The sequence below is a fragment of the Rhincodon typus genome, chromosome 29 (assembly GCF_021869965.1).
Source record: "Rhincodon typus isolate 14 chromosome 29, sRhiTyp1.1, whole genome shotgun sequence".
NCBI lineage: Eukaryota > Metazoa > Chordata > Chondrichthyes > Orectolobiformes > Rhincodontidae > Rhincodon > Rhincodon typus.
The window spans coordinates 16,026,870-16,043,253 of record NC_063360.1 but is presented as its reverse complement, the minus strand read 5'-3'; the positions used below and the strand labels follow the sequence as shown (position 1 = coordinate 16,043,253).

Here is a 16,384-nt window from a genome sequence, read left to right as displayed (position 1 = left end):
TTTCCTGGCCACACTGATGTTTGATGAAGTTCATCAGGGCTTGGAATTAGCAATTTTGCAGCTATAACATAGAAACTCAGTTGCTTGCTGATCTTAAAAGTCCACAGCCGTTCGTAGTGACACATTCCTGCAACAGCAGTAAGTATCCCAAGTTCCACTTATATGCACTGAGAAGACAGAAGAAACAGTGGTAGAGATGCAACTGGGATATTTTGGTTAAAATGTCGGGGAGGAGAGATGCTGGGCCAACTTTAGCTCTCCCCAAACTGGAGGAATGGAATGCGAAAGCATTTAAGTTGGAGCAGCTCAATTGTCCATTCCCTTCCCACCAATTTGCAACTTTAAAATCATGCAATTTGGTGAAAGCTTTATTGATAAATGGAGATCAGGGTGCAATGAGCCACATTTGAAATTTAACCAGCTCCTGCATGTGCCCAGAAATATCACCAGGCAAATCTGTTGGGAAGCTGGTGACTCCCACAGAAATACATTTTGCAACGTGAGCCCCAACTCACCCAAGAGTTGCATTGCTGCTGGCAACCTTTAAATGCCAGCGTGACTTCCAGGCTCTTTTTAAAACTACCCAAGTGGCCACTGCCACTTTCAACTGGAAATAGCTTAACAGATGACTGGCAGGAATAGAAATCTGACTGTTTAAAAAATTAATCTCTGTTGCAATCTATGAAATGACCAATAACTTCCAGTTATTAGGTGAAAGAATGACATGGCAAGATTTCATGTTTCGAAAATAATTGTAACAAATGACTAAAAGCAATATATACCAAATTCTTCTTTTGTAGGCAACGTACACTTTAATATTCCACTTTTAAATTTATCACACAATGCACTGTCCGTGGAATTACAATCCTTTTTGCAAACAGTCTACAATTGATTGGTAAAGAAGCCTGTAACCTGTTCTCAAAAATTACTTCCTTTGCACCTTCTCTCTATCAAGGTGAAATGTAAAGTTCATCCAGATAGAAATGCTAATTAGTTCTGCTTGATCCCAAATCTCTTTCATGTCAGTTTACAACACATCTGCTTACAATCCAATGCCTACGTTAGATTTCTGACATTTTGGGAGACTTGGCATCTACTATTGTAAACCCAGAGGGTTCATTGTCTCCAAATGTAAATGCTGTGCACCTTCTTCGCAGTAAACAAGTCTTCCTTTGATCGCCAACAATCTAACCAGTAAGGCTTACTATTTAGTAGACTTCAAAATAAATCGCATTACCCCTTAATTTTACCATAAATTTAAAACAGTTCCAAAATGCAATAATCTTATAAACCTCATAATTGTAACACATCTGCCTCATACTCCCACAGGTAATCACCATCTGTGCCTTCTGACCACTTGCCATTCTGCCCAATCTTGTTCTCACAGATAGATGCCACTTCATTACGAGTTGCCTAAAGAAATTGACAGGTTGTCAAACTCTTCAGTGTCGACAATATACCTAGTATGAAAAAGCTCACTTTCCTCATTATTTCAACTGTACAGTGAATAACCTTTGCAGTGCTACTTTCTCCCCTGCCACTCATTTAGGTGATATCCACAGATGCCTTTATGTAACAGGAGAGGCTGTCTACCTAGTTGAGTTCACAATCCAAATTCATGTGCCCACAAAAATTATCCTGTTTGTCAAAGTAGCAGAAAATTGTAAATGCCCATGACATTATATACCAGAAACAGTCACTAATTTCAACAGAGGCGAGAAGAAGAGAGGCATTTAAATTAGGTAGAGAGCTGGTTAGTTTAGATGGGGTATGCTTCGGAAAATTGCCAATAACATGGAACCTGCCTCTTTGCCAAGCCCCTGAGTGAGAAAGGTGATGGCAAACCACCAACAAAATCTTCAAGTAAGTAGTTCAGGATGAAGCTCAGCAGTCAATGAGCTGAGAACCTGCCTTCAGATTAATTTGAATATTTGTAATTATGCACGTCAGCATTTAAGCAGCCTATTTTAAACATCATCATGCTCTTCTTTGGGTTTGTTGGCCACATATTAATGTAGTGAGTATTCAACTCTGTGCTACCATACATCTTATATGAGACACAAGGTAATTACTCACTTCTAATGGTTATAGAGTCAGAGAGTCGTAGAGATGTACAGCATGGAAATAGACCCTTTGGTCCAACTTCTCCATGCCAACCAGATATCCTAAATTAATCTAGCCCCATTTGCCAGTATTTGGTCCATTTCCCTCTAAACCCTTCCTATTCATATACCCATCCAGATGTCTCTTAAATCTTGTAATTGTATCACCCTCCACCATTTCCTCTGGCAGTTTGTTCCACACACGCACCACCCTCTGTGTGAAAACATTGCCCCTTAGGTCCCTTTTAAATCTTTTCCCTCTCACCTTAAACTTATGTCCTCTAGCTTTGGACTTCCCCACACTGGGAAAAAGACCTTGGCTATTTACCCTCTCCATGCCCCTCATGATTTCATAAACCTCTATAAGGTCACCCCTCAGCCTCTGACACTCCAGAGAAAATAGTCCCAGCCTATTCAGCCTCTCCCTATAGCTCAAACCTTCCAACCTTGACAATATCTTTGTAAATATTTTCTGAACCCTTTCTAGTTTTGCAACATCCTTCCTATAGCAGGGAGACCAGAATTACGAGTTATCTGTAACACAACTCTCCTCCACATCTTCATCCTTCAAATGCTATAACAAAACAGGTGAATATATCTTGTAAAATTCACACTGGCAATTCATTCTAGCAGCAGCTGTCTTCTCAGGCACCCAATCCTATGATGTAGTGAGGTCTGCTGTCCAAGGGGAGGTCTTCTGCTCATTTCTCCACATCTCATGGTACTGCTTTTTGCTCTTCAATTGCTCAAAAGAATGTTCCATTTTCATTCTCGACAAGTGATGAGAGAAATGTTGATGCAGTTTGTAAGGATTTCAGCAAAGCCTTTGACAAGGTCCCACATGGGTAACTGATAAAGAAAGTAAAGCTCATGGGATCCAGGATAACTTGGCAAGATGGATCCAAATCTAGCGTAATGGAGACAGAGGGTAGTGGTAGAAGGTTGTTTGTATGACTGGTGGCCAGTTTCCTGTGACATATCACAGGAATCAGTGGTGGCTTGTTGTTATTACTTGAACTATACATAAACTATGTAGATGAGAATGTGGGAAATGATAAGTAACTTTGCAGATTACATGAAAACTGGCCACACAGTTAATAGTGAGGAAGAAGATCTTAGGTTTACAGGAAAACATAGACAGGTTGGTCAGATGGACTGATGAGTGGCAGATGAAATTTAGCTCTGAAGAGTGTGAGGTGATGCACTTTGGAAGAAGTAACAAGACAAGGGAGTGTTCAATGAATGGCAGGACACTAGGAAGCTCAGAGGAACAGAGGGATCTTGGGGTGCATATCCACAGAGCCCTGAACAGGTTAATAGGGTGGTTAAGAATGCACATGGGACACTTACCTTCATCATTTGTGGCATAGCTAAAAGAACAGGGAGTAGGAGATAGCAATGACTGCAGATGCTGGAAGTCAGAGTTGATGAAATGCGAAACTGGAGGAGGACAGCAGGTCAGAAAGCATCCAGGAAGCAGGAAAGTCGACATTTCAGGTCAGGACCCTTCATCAAGACTGAGAGAAGGGTCGCAACCCGAAATGTCGACTTTCCTGCTCCTCGGATGTTGTCTGAGCAGCTGTGCTCCTCCAGCCCCGCATTTTATCAACTAAAAGCACAGGGAGGTTATGTTAGAGCTGTACAAAACTTTGGTTAGGACACAACTGGAGTACTGTGTGTGGTTCTGGTCACTACACCATAGGAAGAATGTGATTACAGTGGAAAGGGTGCAGAGGAGATTCACCAGGATGGTGCCTGGGTGGGAGCAGTTTCCCTATGAACTGAGGCTGGATAGGCTCAAGTTATTTTCTTTAGAATAGAGAAGGCTGATGGAGGATCAGATTGACGTATATGAAATTATGAGGAGTATGGACAGAGTGGGTAGAAAACAGCTGTCTCCCTTATTGGAAGGGCAACAGTGAAGAGGTGTAATTCTCAGGTAAAACACAGGTAGGTGGCAGGAATCCAGAATGCTGGGAGGGCAGTAGAGATGGGAAACCTCACAATGTTGAAAAAGCAGATGGATGAACACTTGAAACGTCATAACATTCAGGGAGATGAGCAAAGTGCTGGAAAGTGGGATTTGCGTTGATAGGTCTGCACAAACTCAATGGGCCGAAGGGCTAGTTCAGTGCTGTATGGCTCTATGACTCTAAATAACTGAGGAAAGAATGGAGAAAGTAGTTTCTCATTTCCTTTTTCATGCATGCTTAAAGAAAATGTAAGTCCTCTTCTTGAAGGATCCTCTGGCTGTAAGCAGACACCCTCCTCTAGCTCTTCACCACCAAAAATGTGCTGCTTCCAATGTTCACCCTTGCCAGTAAGCCTGAGCATAACTGGATCCTTAGCTGGCTTCAGGTTACTCACAATAGGGCAGAGACATCCATTCCCCTGAGATTTCAAATAACCCCACTACCCTATCTTCCCTGCTACCACTGACTTTTCCTTACTGACTGACTGGCATTAGAAGTGGACATCAAATGCCCCTTCAAGTCATCATATCATCTCTGAGTCTACACTCAATAAACCAGAATTCAACTGGTCACCACATTATTGGGTACTTCCCAACTCCTGTCAAACGGGATATAGAAACCGCACATCAGCTCTTCACCTTTGCAGTCCTCATGGTGATGACAATGACCCTTTTGAACAAACATGAACTTTCCTGTTCCACTGATGCTGCCTGGCCTGCTGTGTTCCTCCAGCTCCACACTGTGCTGTCTCTGACTCTAGCATCTGCACTTCTTGCTATCTCTGTCCATAAAACATTACTCATGTTTTTTAATCAAACTTGCTAGCTGAGCTGTTGGGTAGCTTGTGCATTTTCTGTGCTGACGATGACAATGCTCACAGTCGTTCGAACATTTACGTCAAGACTGGATACTATGAATGTCAAAAATTAATTCTGAGAATATACATTAAACGTAATGAAATGCCAATCACCAAAGATGCCATTTTTCAATTTTATAATTAAAATCTCTACATCAAAATGGAAGTTCAAATTTAAGATCTATTGAGGTATTCAAAAGTATTAATAAGGAAAACTTAGTCCTTATTAAGTAAAATTAAATATTAAATATTTGGAGTAAAATTTAATTTTAAATTTGAGATAAATACATTTTGTTAAGCAAAGGTATTATGGGATATGGACCAAAAGTAGGTATTGAGTTAATCTGCAGATCAGCCATGATCTCATTAAGTGGTGGAACAGGCTCAAGGAGCTGAATGGCCTACTTCGGTTCCTATATTCCAAATAACAGAAAATGCCAGAAATACCCTTCAGGTTCAGCAACATCAGAGAAGAGAGAAACAGAAGTTGAGGGTGATGTTACCGTTGGGACATAGAGTCATGGAGTCATAGAGATGCACTTGACCATGCTGACCAGATATCCTAAATTAAACCTAGTCCCATTTGACAGTATTTGGCTCATATCCATCTAAGCCCTTCCTATTCATGTCCCCATCCAGATGCCTTCAAAACATTGTAATTCTACCAGCCTCCTCCACTTCTTCTGGCAGTGCATTAGATACACATTCCATACTCTGCATGAGAAAGTTACCCTGAGGTCCTTTTTAAATCTTTCCCTTCTCACCTTAAACCTATGTAAATCACTATTAGAAATAATGGTGGACCAGAATCCATAATTAAGAAACAGAAAAAGAACTAAAAAGTTGAGAAGGGAATTGACTGGTAGATCTTTCAGAATGAAGGCACAGGCACTTGGAACACAGCGAGGATAACCATTGACTAGACTTCTTTTACAGCAAACATCCTGGTGTCTGGTTTAGCTATTTTCCTAATCAACCTGTTCGGGGATGTTATTAAATTCTTTGGAGTTGGTGGGACCTGAACCCAGGTCCCCTGACTCAGAGGTAGGATTCTATCACTGTTCCACAGGAGGCCCCTGGTGTCTGGTTTACTGGTCAGTGGTGGATTTGAGGTTTTGCAAAGAGGATTGATAAGTATCTAATAGAAAGTGTTGCGTGCAGTGGTATTTTGGGTGCAATTGATGAAGCCCCACCTAGGCGGCAACTTCCACTCTGTCACATTGCAACCAGTTTAGGAAAGGTTTCAATGGATTCATGTGAAATCAACTGGTCAGTGAGGACTAGGGCTGGGGAAAAGGGAAAAAGAGCAAGCAAGCACTGGATTGCAATATTGGTCATTCAGAGTGTAAAACAGTCATCAGTCCTTACACTGTGCAATTTACAAGAAATCACTAACTCAGCAGGAAAATTAAGTCTTGATCCAGGAGTTTTTCAAAGTTCCAAAACTTCCTTTTCTTCAAAAAGAATGTAACCTTTTGGGTGAGAGATAGTAGGAACTGCAGATGCTGGAGAATCCGAGACAACAAGGTGCAGGGCTGGATGAACACAGCAGGCCAAGCAGCACTTAGCCCTGTGTTCAGTTTAATATCCTTGTTAGTGGCACCTCCTGTAAAACTGAGGTAAGTTCTGAAAACAGCTCCAAACCCAGAGTCTTTTTTTTAAAAATAAACGCAATCCAGAATAGAGAAAAAGAGACGAAGAGAAGAAGGTGCAATCGTTTGAGACAACAAGGTGCAGAGCTGGACGAACACAGCAGGCCAAGCAGCATCAGAGGAGCAGAAAGGCTGACGTTTCGGGTCTAGATCCTTCATCAGAAATGGGGGAGGGGAAGGGGGTTCTGAAATAAATAGGGAGAGAGGGGGAGGCGGATAGAAGATGGATAGAGGAGAGGATAGGTGGAGAGGAAACAGACAGGTTGAAGAGGCAGGGATGGAGCCAGTAAAGGTGAGTGTAGGTGGGGAGTTAGGGAGGGGATAGGTCAGTGCAGGGAGGACGGACAGGTCAAGGGGGCGGGATGAGGTTAGTAGGTAGGAGATGGGGGTGCGGCTTGAGGTGGGAGGAGGGGATAGGTGGGAGGAAGAACAGGTTAGGGATGCAGTAGGGGGAGGGGAGATTTTGAAGCTTGTGAAATCCACATTGATACCATTGGGCTGCACGGTTCCCAAGCGGAATATGAGTTGCTGTTCTGCAACCTTCGGGCGGCATCGTTGTGGCACTGCAGGAGGCCCAGGATGGACATGTCGTCTGAGGAATGGGAGGGGGAGTTGAAATGGTTCGCGACTGGGAGGTGAAGTTGTTTATTGCGAACCGAGCGCAGGTGTTCTGCAAAGCGGTCCCCGAGCCTCTGCTTGGTTTCCCCGATGTAGAGGAGGCCACAACGGGTACAGCGGATGCAGTATACCACATTGGCAGATGTGCAGGTGAACATCTGCTTGATGTGGAAAGTCATCTTGGGGCCTGGGATGGGGGTGAAGGAGGAGGTATGGGGGCAGGTGTAGCACTTCCTGCGGTTGCAGGGAAAAGAGCCGGGTGTGGTGGGGCTGGAGGGGAGTGTGGAGCGGACAAGGGAGTCACGGAGAGAGTGGTCCCTCCGGAAAGCAGATAAGGGTGGGGAGGGAAAGATGTCTTTGGTGGTGGGGTCGGATTGCAGATGGCGGAAGTGTCGGAGGATGATGTTCTTATTGCGGGGACGGGGTGTGAGGGATGAGTTGCGGGAAATGTGGGAGGCACGGTTGAGGGCGTTCTCGACCACTGAGGGGGGGAAGTTGCGGTCCTTGAAAAACGAGGACAACTGAGATGTACGGGAGTGGAATGCCTTATCCTGGGAGCAGATGCGGCGGAGGCGAAGGAATTGGGAATAGGGGATGGCATTTTTGCAGGAAGGTGGGTGCGAAGAGGTGTATTCTAGGTAGCTGTGGGAGTCGGTGGGCTTGAAATGGATATCGGATTTCACAAGCTTCAAAATCTCCCCTCCCCCACCGCATCCCAAAACCAGTCAGCTCGTCCCTGCCTCCCTAACCTGTTCTTCCTCCCACCTATCCCCTCCTCCCACCTCAAGCCGCACCCCCATCTCCTACCTACTAACCTCATCCCGCCCCCTTGACCTGTCCGTCCTCCCTGCACTGACCTATCCCCTCCCTAACTCCCCACCTACACTCACCTTTACTGGCTCCATCCCCGCCTCTTCGACCTGTCTGTTTCCTCTCCACCTATCCTCTCCTCTATCCATCTTCTATCCGCCTCCCCCTCTCTCCCTATTTATTTCAGAACCCCCTTCCCCTCCCCCATTTCTGATGAAGGGTCTAGGCTGGAAACATCAGCCTTTCTGCTCCTATGATGCTGCCTGGCCTGCTGTGTTCATCCAGCTCTGCACCTTGTTGTCTCAGATTCTCCAGCATCTGCAGTTCCTACTATTTCAGGTTCAATCATTTGTTGGTTTTAGAAAGCATTCAAAGTCAACATTGGTAATATGCACAGAGTATCGGCGTAAAACTGTATTATTGAACTGTGACATTCTTATCAGGGAAAGGGGAGTTGTTTGTTTTTAAACAGGCAGTCGTTTTACTGTGGCATTGGACAAGTTGCCAACCCTGACTGGACATATTCTAGGAGATGTAATTGTCCCTGCTCCAGTCTCCTGCCATTGGTTGACCAACATGTTAAGGATCACCTTCCCAAAGCTTTGCAATGTGTTTTGATTTTGATTTTTGAAATTCTGGTCACCCTTAGCACAGTTTTACTGTAACAGGACAGTAGGGGGTGATTTTTGAAATTCTGGTCACCCTTCGCACAGTTTTACTGTAACAGGACAGTAGGGGGTGCAAAGTGTATTGCATAAGTGCACATTAATTTGTGCTGGGTCCAGGCTGTATTGCATGAGACTGTGGATTATATTTTAAATTGGATGTTGATTCTATTTTACATTGGGGCTGAATAATATTGCATCGAGAGCAGTTTGCATTGGATGTGGAATGTGTTCTACATTGGAAGCAGATTGTATTGCATCGGGTGTGGAATGTGATTTACATTGAGAGCAGCCTGTATTGTCTTGGGTGTAGAGTGTATTTTACGTCGGAAGCGAACAGTATTTTACATTGAGAGCAGAATATATTGCATTGGGTGTGCACTGTATTTTGCATTGTAATTAGATTGTATTTTAATTTGGAAGCAGATTATATTCGGTGCAGACTATTTTACATTAGAAGTAGATTGCATTTTACACTGAATGCGGACTGTATTTTAGAACGGAAGCAGATTGAAAAGCACTGGGTACAGACAGTATTTACATTGGATGCAGCGTGGTAGTTCGGTGCTTCCCTGCACATTAGATCGATTTACACTGCATCAGGAAGCAGATTGTTTTGCATTGGGTGTGATTCCTCGACACAGGAGCCCTTTAAACTTGTATTAGTGCCCCACCTCGATCACAGTCTCGCGATGTTTGATACAATGTTTTAAAATGGCTACATTGTAGCTGGGTTAATGTTGCGAACGTCATCTTGTGACAATATCGGACATTCCTCTGAAGCTGGCGAGAGCACAGCAGCGCTGCTCGAATTGAATTGCTGGTGAGTTGTTTACAGTAGAGCAGGCTCCTCGAGGGTCGGCGTGTTGCTGTTGTGCTGCATCCCGAGGTCGGATGCGGATCTTGCCCCTTTATATTTCGAGGGAGCGCAGTCCCGGAACGGTTTTGTTTACAATTCTAGTGAAACTGATCAAAGCTTTCCCGCGCACTTACAGAGAATGCACGTTTCCAATCACTCAGTGCTTTTTAAAATCTGGAAATCCCTGCACTGGGACCCTTGACCGACATCCTAGAATTGTGGATACTTTGATCAGTGCTTCGGTATCAAAATTTTCAAGTGCTCGGAAAGATGCTTTTCATCAATTATCAATAGTTGTTTGATTTTAGGTGCTGGATTATGAGGAAACGCTGAACTTCGAAACAGCTTTTGTTCGATAAAACTCCCTGGCCCTAAATAAAAAGACATATAAACCCCTCTAAAGTTGAGCGTAATGCAACAATGAATTTATAATTATTGTATTGCATAAAAGCAGAAGCCTGGTTTTTTTGACATCGCTCGTTAGCTTGGAAAGTGGAACATTTGGCAAGGTTATTACGAATCTGTACCTCCTGCTACATGCCATTGCCATGAAGGACCAGGCCTGTAAAATGTTTTCATGCTATATTATTAACCATGCAAATCATATGAAAAAACATAGCGTAACTTAGGTTATCCTGTGATTATTCATTGCCTTTTGGTTTTGCATTGCAGTGAGCTTCGATAGGGCCTCCAGGGAATGAGGCTTGAGGCTAATGAGAAGTTTGTTTCCACTGGAGAACTTTGTAGAACCAGCGGGTTTTTGTGGATGTTACGTTTCAGGCTGTCTCGCGAGCTTTCCTACTTTTCATAATCGACCTTACCAGAATATGCTTGGGGTTTCTTTCTGGTTGTATCGATCACCTTGTGTATCGTTCCTTATGGTCAGTCAGTCAGAAGGTGTGGGGTTGAAACTGTGAGCCATACTATTAGTTCTGGTGACTCTAGTTGCTTGAGGAAAAGGATTGTTTAGACAGCATGGAGTTTGACCAGGACTGACTTTATGGGGTAGAGTATTTAAAGATTATGCTTTACCTTACATTTGGTGTTTGTTAAACAGCAGCGAACCAGAACCCAACTTTAAATAGCAATGTAAAACAAATCAATCTTCCACGCACAAAGTACAATTTATAACATTGTAACTAATTTGCAGTAGTTGTATCAATGAAAATTGTATCAAAATTTTGTCAACTATAACAAGACTTAATAATTTAAATAGCCAAAACTTCAATATCATAAAAGTTACAATGCTTTACTCAAATGCCACTAACAATTAACAGGCAAGAGACATGCTTCAACGTGTCTTTTACAAAAAAAAGTTGGTTGAATGCTACTTCCTAACAAGCACTTGTTAATAGACATTTTTTTTAAAAGAAAACTGAAAGTAATCATTTGATTGGCACAAAGTGATATCAAGGTGTGCCCAAGTCCTTATTGATCCCAGCCTAAGGCTTAAGTTTGACCGTGAAACAATAATTTATGTTTCTGATTTGGTTTTAAACATTTAGGTTTGACCTGCAGTCTTTCTATAGATAGATTCAGTCATTTCTACCCAGAACACATTATCCTCACCTGTTGCAACTAATAGCTGGTCCATCTCACCTTGCTATGATGTTGTCCTGATATCTTGAGCTATGAAAGTTGCCTTGTACCTGTTTCTGGGCATTAGTCTGTGCCTGTGCTGAGCTCCAAACTATATTTTCAGCAATCATATCCTGCAGTTGTAGTTGGAAAATATGTTTTAAAATGCTCAAAACTAGCTTGTGAACAGGCCAAGTCTAGCTTCAATCCTGGTCACACAAATAACAGATAAATTCTGGGAGATAAAATTCATCCCATGGCTGTCCAGCCCAGCCCAGTCCAGTCTTGGCAAGCCCTAGAATTCCCGGTATCCATCTGCTGCCTTTTTTCATATTTCCCCATGAGTTTTACCCCAACTTCCATTGCCTACTTCTCATGCTCCCTAACCTTATGATCTATTCATTGATGCCAAAACTAAAGAATACCACTCAAAACTTCCAAACACAATGAACACCACCTCCACAGTGCAATTAAGGCCCAAAGCCCTTTCTCATGTGGGTTGACTGAATTGATCACAGTCAGTGTGTTAAGTGCATAAAATTGCTTAACATTCTTTAGCTGAGAAAGGAAAGACATTGCAAGAATTCCAGCTCAATCATTATCTAGCAACTTGGTATGGATTGAATCTCCCTTTTAAAAACTCCTACTTAAATGCTTTTCTCTATTCTGCTGTGTTGCAGTACATAATGGGCCCTCAATTATTTCCATTATTGCATGTGCATTTTCAAAGTATTGTGCTTAATGGGAAATCCAGTGGGAATTGGGACTGCTTGTCAAATTCAGCACAGTACTCTGCTGTGTTATTTTAGGAACGCTAGCTAAGAATTTCCAATATTCATATTTTGTTGTATAGATAATTGAGATGCCATTGTGTAATCCACTCTGTAAATTTGTAGCAGCTCTCCATAACATTTTGTCATTGGTGATCAGTGTGACTCCTGACATAAGCTTGATTTTAAAAAAAAATCTGACTACAGGAATAACAGGCTATTCATCCCCTTGAATCTATCTTCTCATTTAGTTTGAACATGGCTGATCTGTAGCTTGACTCTATTACTAATACCTCAATTATTTTGTTCGCAAATACTCCATCTTACTGCAGCTTGAAGGCAGGAGAGTGTAAATGCAGCTTGAGAAGATTACAGAAGCAAAATTCATTACAGCCATAGACACGGGAATTGATAATGAAAATGTAAAAATCATAACTGAATCTGTGGTTTTAACACAGGTACAGTTTTTATTTTCTGAATGCTTTGTTCTACATGAGCTACACATGAAGACAGTGTCTTCAATCTTGACTCCAGTTGTAATGTCACAGGGATACATTGAGATAAATTAAACATTGCAGATTTGTTTATTTATTTAAATTTGCACATATTAAATCTGAAATTTTACTTCAGATCTCTTGGGTTTAAGAACCCAACCTGCATATAATGAAATTCAGAAATATCAAACCTCCTGAAGACTTGATCTTAAATATTTGAACAATAAAATGAAATGATAGACCCACATTATCATGCTTCTTTTTATTCTTTACATAAACTCTTTAGCTTCCTATGTGGGAGCCAGTACCCCAAAAAAGTCACAAACTGGAAATTTGGGTTTGTGAGCTGTGAGACAGTAATGGCCAAATTTCCCCCCTCTGCTGTCATCATTAAGTTTTCTCACACCGAAGGGTCATGGCATTTTCAAGCTTCAAAATGGAGATAGTGTGGAAAATGTTTAGGAAGAACAAGAATCTTTCTTAGAAAAAATAATGTCAAATGTATGAGAATGATTTATTTGAAATCAATGTACTGTTACAACCCAGGCTAGAGTGCACCGTCACTCTAGTCCCACTACATAACATAAAAAAGGAACACAACATTTTTTTAAAAAATGACTTCTTTCAGTTACCAAGATGACCAATTAAATGTCTTGCCGATAATAGGTTTAAGCAACAAGGTATATCAACCAAGTTTCTTACTAAGCACAATTATTGGTTTATTATCAAATCAGAGCTCAATTGATGAAGATGCAAAAATTGGTTGACATACACAGTCTATAATTTAGAAATATAAATGCATATCCCTCAACATTCCTAAAACACACATGCAAACAAACAAACTCTTCTGGGAAAAAAAATTTTATAAAAGCAGATTTCTCTGCAGGGATTGGCTTTCTGAAAAAAAGAAATCACTCTAGTCAATCTGTTATGTTTGAAAGCAAAAAAGTAAAGTGTAAAATCTTCCAGAGCCTGTTGCTGTGCTGTTCTGTTCAGTGTGGTCAAGTCAGTATACATGCACGATTGGCCCTGAAGCGTTACAAACAATGCTTGCTCAGAAAATACAATTTTGGTGGTTCTTCTGCCAGTCTTTTCGCAGAAAAAATCGGTTTCACCCTGAACTCAACAAAAGGGTTTTCTTTTCAGAAATGAGAGAAATCAGCTGATAGCTTGTTCTTCGGAAGCTTTTCTCCAACTTGACTTGTTATCAGCAGGTTTCTTCCAACACAAGCTAGTAGTATACCACCTTCTTCTAGCTGCTACTAGTTCTGATGAAGGGTCGTTGGACCTGAAAACTTGACGTTTGTTTTCTCTCCACGGATACTGCCAGACCTGCTGACTTTGTCTTTGTTTTTGTTTCAAATAAAACAAGCACCTCTCCAAGTCCATCAGCATTCAAAACACCCCACATAAAAATATTTAGCAAAGCATGTGGTTGTTATCAGTCATGTGATTTCTAAGAAGCCTTGTTTAAAAAATGTCTCCAATGTTGACAGTGAGCCTTCAATTACCTCTTTTACAGAAATCTCTCCAGATATTTCCACAGAACTTGAAGTAAATAAAAGTTTCACAATCCTTCAAAACTTTAGTCCTCTAGGCAATCCTAAATGTAAAGTATCTCTGATAGAGTGTATAAACTACAGTACAGGTGCTGTGAGCTCATTGACCAGGAGCCCATTCTCTCTCTGCAATGGTACTGGCATTCTCTGGCATGCACAAGTACTTTAATTTTAGAATCTGGGTTTATGTGTACCTGTGATTAGAACCTTGTTAATATTTGCTGAACTGCATATTACAGTTTGGTTACTAAATTCATATGTTACTGATCTGTTGTTTGTTCAGAAAAAGTCCAGAATAATTGACCTCATTAAAACTTTTGTTTCCTGTCCAGACAGAGTCATCAGATAAAGTTGTTTCTCGGGAGTCCGGTGTTGCATCTCCCCCATGTGAGGCCTTGTCTTACTATGAGCCTCGACCCAGTCCTGGAACGAACATGTTTCTCAGAACAGAGCCAGAAAAGGGTGTGGTAGCCACCACCCAATCACTGGAGGGTATGAAATACTGAACAGAATTACATCAAACCTTCCTTTAACTATTCGATATTGTTTTGTGTGTTAGAATGTTTCCAAGTGCACTTTGTTGAATTGTTGTTTTGTCCAGTAGTTGAATGCGGTAGTTTCAGGCATTACAGAGGGCTGTTTGATCTCTGGGGTCTACAGGTGTGTGAATGTGGCTGTCTAAGTCAATCACTTGACTTTATTTTTCTGTCCTTCACCTGTATCATTCATTTTGTCAAATACTAACCCAGTTGCTTTTTAAAAACAATTTTTTTTGTCTCTAGGTAGCAGTCATTTGTGCCTAAAACATTCTCTTTCAGTAACTGTATATACGACAGACTTTTCCTAACATCCCGTTGTTTCTTCCAGAGGGAATTTTCAATCTGTACAAACCTGTTACCAGCTTTCAAATCGAAAATAGCAAATTGCTTCTAACCTTCTGAAAGTTTCTCATTTACTTGAAAACCATAACCCTTTAATCATCTTTCGGAGAGATGAAGGGTGATAGTGATGGGAGAAAAGCTAATTTCGGTCTTCATTAGAGAGAACATTTCATCTAACATCTGACTCTGATTAATCGTCCCTATTTTGCGTAGCTGTTCACATTCTTTTTACAATGGGCTGTTGAGAACTGTATTCAATACTCCAACGTTGACCTATCCAAAGTCTTGTAAAAAAATTTCATGCTGGCTTCAGCATTCTTTTGTGCACTAGATGCAAAGTTCCTATGTTCCTATAGGCATGCATCTTGTTCCATGGATGGAACATCCCTATTCATCTAATAGTGATATTTAGTAGCATTTAATTCGCATCTATGATGTATGCCTGCTTGATGTTTTTCTTGTGTCTGAGATTGCCTCGTTATGAAATTAATATAATAAGGAGCTTTCTTCATTTGACCTTGTTACTTTAATAATAGTGTACGGATCAGTAGGAATTTGATAAGAAACTGTGATCATGGTGCACCTTGGGCCAGAGTTTGTGCAGTAGTTTTAATGTGTGGAAAAATGCACAGCATGTGCTGACTTCTTCATTTAAATTTGCATTATCTCATCCTGTTGCGTAAAACCTGTGCTAGAGTTTCTCATTTATAAAATAAATGTTGGCTTAACTCATTGCATGTTTATCCCACAAACCAGTTTTTTTTTTGTTAAAAGCTCCTTCCTATAAATAGTTTGAGAGAAAGCTTAAGAACAACAGACTCTTATTTATTTTTGACCAAGTTTGATTTCATTGTTGGCACGTTGCTGTTATGATTGCTTTTGTGTTTCTTCAAACAATCTGGATATAAACTCTAGCGGCGCTGTTTTGCTGATTTGAGTTTAATGGAGAATTTTGTGGCCATCCTATGTATTCTCCAATAACTTAGGGAAGTCCTAGTTAACTGGTAGTTCTGATTATGCTAACCTATGCTTGAAAGAGAAGAAATATGATTTGGCAGACTCACATTTTCATATGAGCTTTATAGAAACTGGAGTCCGAATACGAACTTGATAGTACTATGAACACAAGTTAAGGATGGAACCTGACTTGTTTGTGATGTTAACTATTGATACCAGTCTGTGTTCATAAATGAACAAGAGATATTTTAAATAAGGTAATAGACACATTCATTTCAATTGGAGTGTAAATCCGTCCATATCCAGGATCAACCTAGCAAAACTTTTCTGGACTGCCTCCAATTCCAGTATATCCTTCCTTAGATAAGGAGACTAAAACTACTCACATTATTGTAGTTAAGATTTTACATAGGCAACAAGGTGATAGAATTAATCAATTTTCATTGTCAGGGAATTTCATTTCATTCAATCACTACAGAAACAAAAGCTATGGTTGGTGTGTTCAAAATGGTGTGCTCCCAATTTTTAAGTGAAGTGTAGATTATGGCTGAGCCCCATGTTTATTCACCTGTGTTGCAGCATTGTTTGTTTTGTACTGTATTCCAGGCTG

The 16,384-nt window shown here is 41.1% G+C and overlaps 1 protein-coding gene across 3 annotated transcripts in view; it reads left to right on the top strand.

The window, feature by feature from the left end:
• znf414 (zinc finger protein 414) overlaps positions 1-16,384 on the top strand; it is a 39,182-nt gene continuing 22,798 nt past the window's right edge. Inside the window, exons 1-2 of one of the 3 annotated variants that reach the window (XM_048613992.1) lie at positions 1-138; positions 14,269-14,428. In XM_048613992.1, coding sequence (XP_048469949.1) covers positions 14,371-14,428 — 58 coding nt within the window. In that variant the 5' untranslated portion in view covers positions 1-138; positions 14,269-14,370. Of the gene's footprint in view, positions 139-9,355; positions 9,500-14,268; positions 14,429-16,384 lie in introns of those variants that run through there. The other 2 variants (XM_048613991.1, XM_020511025.2) reach the window with 2 other exon arrangements.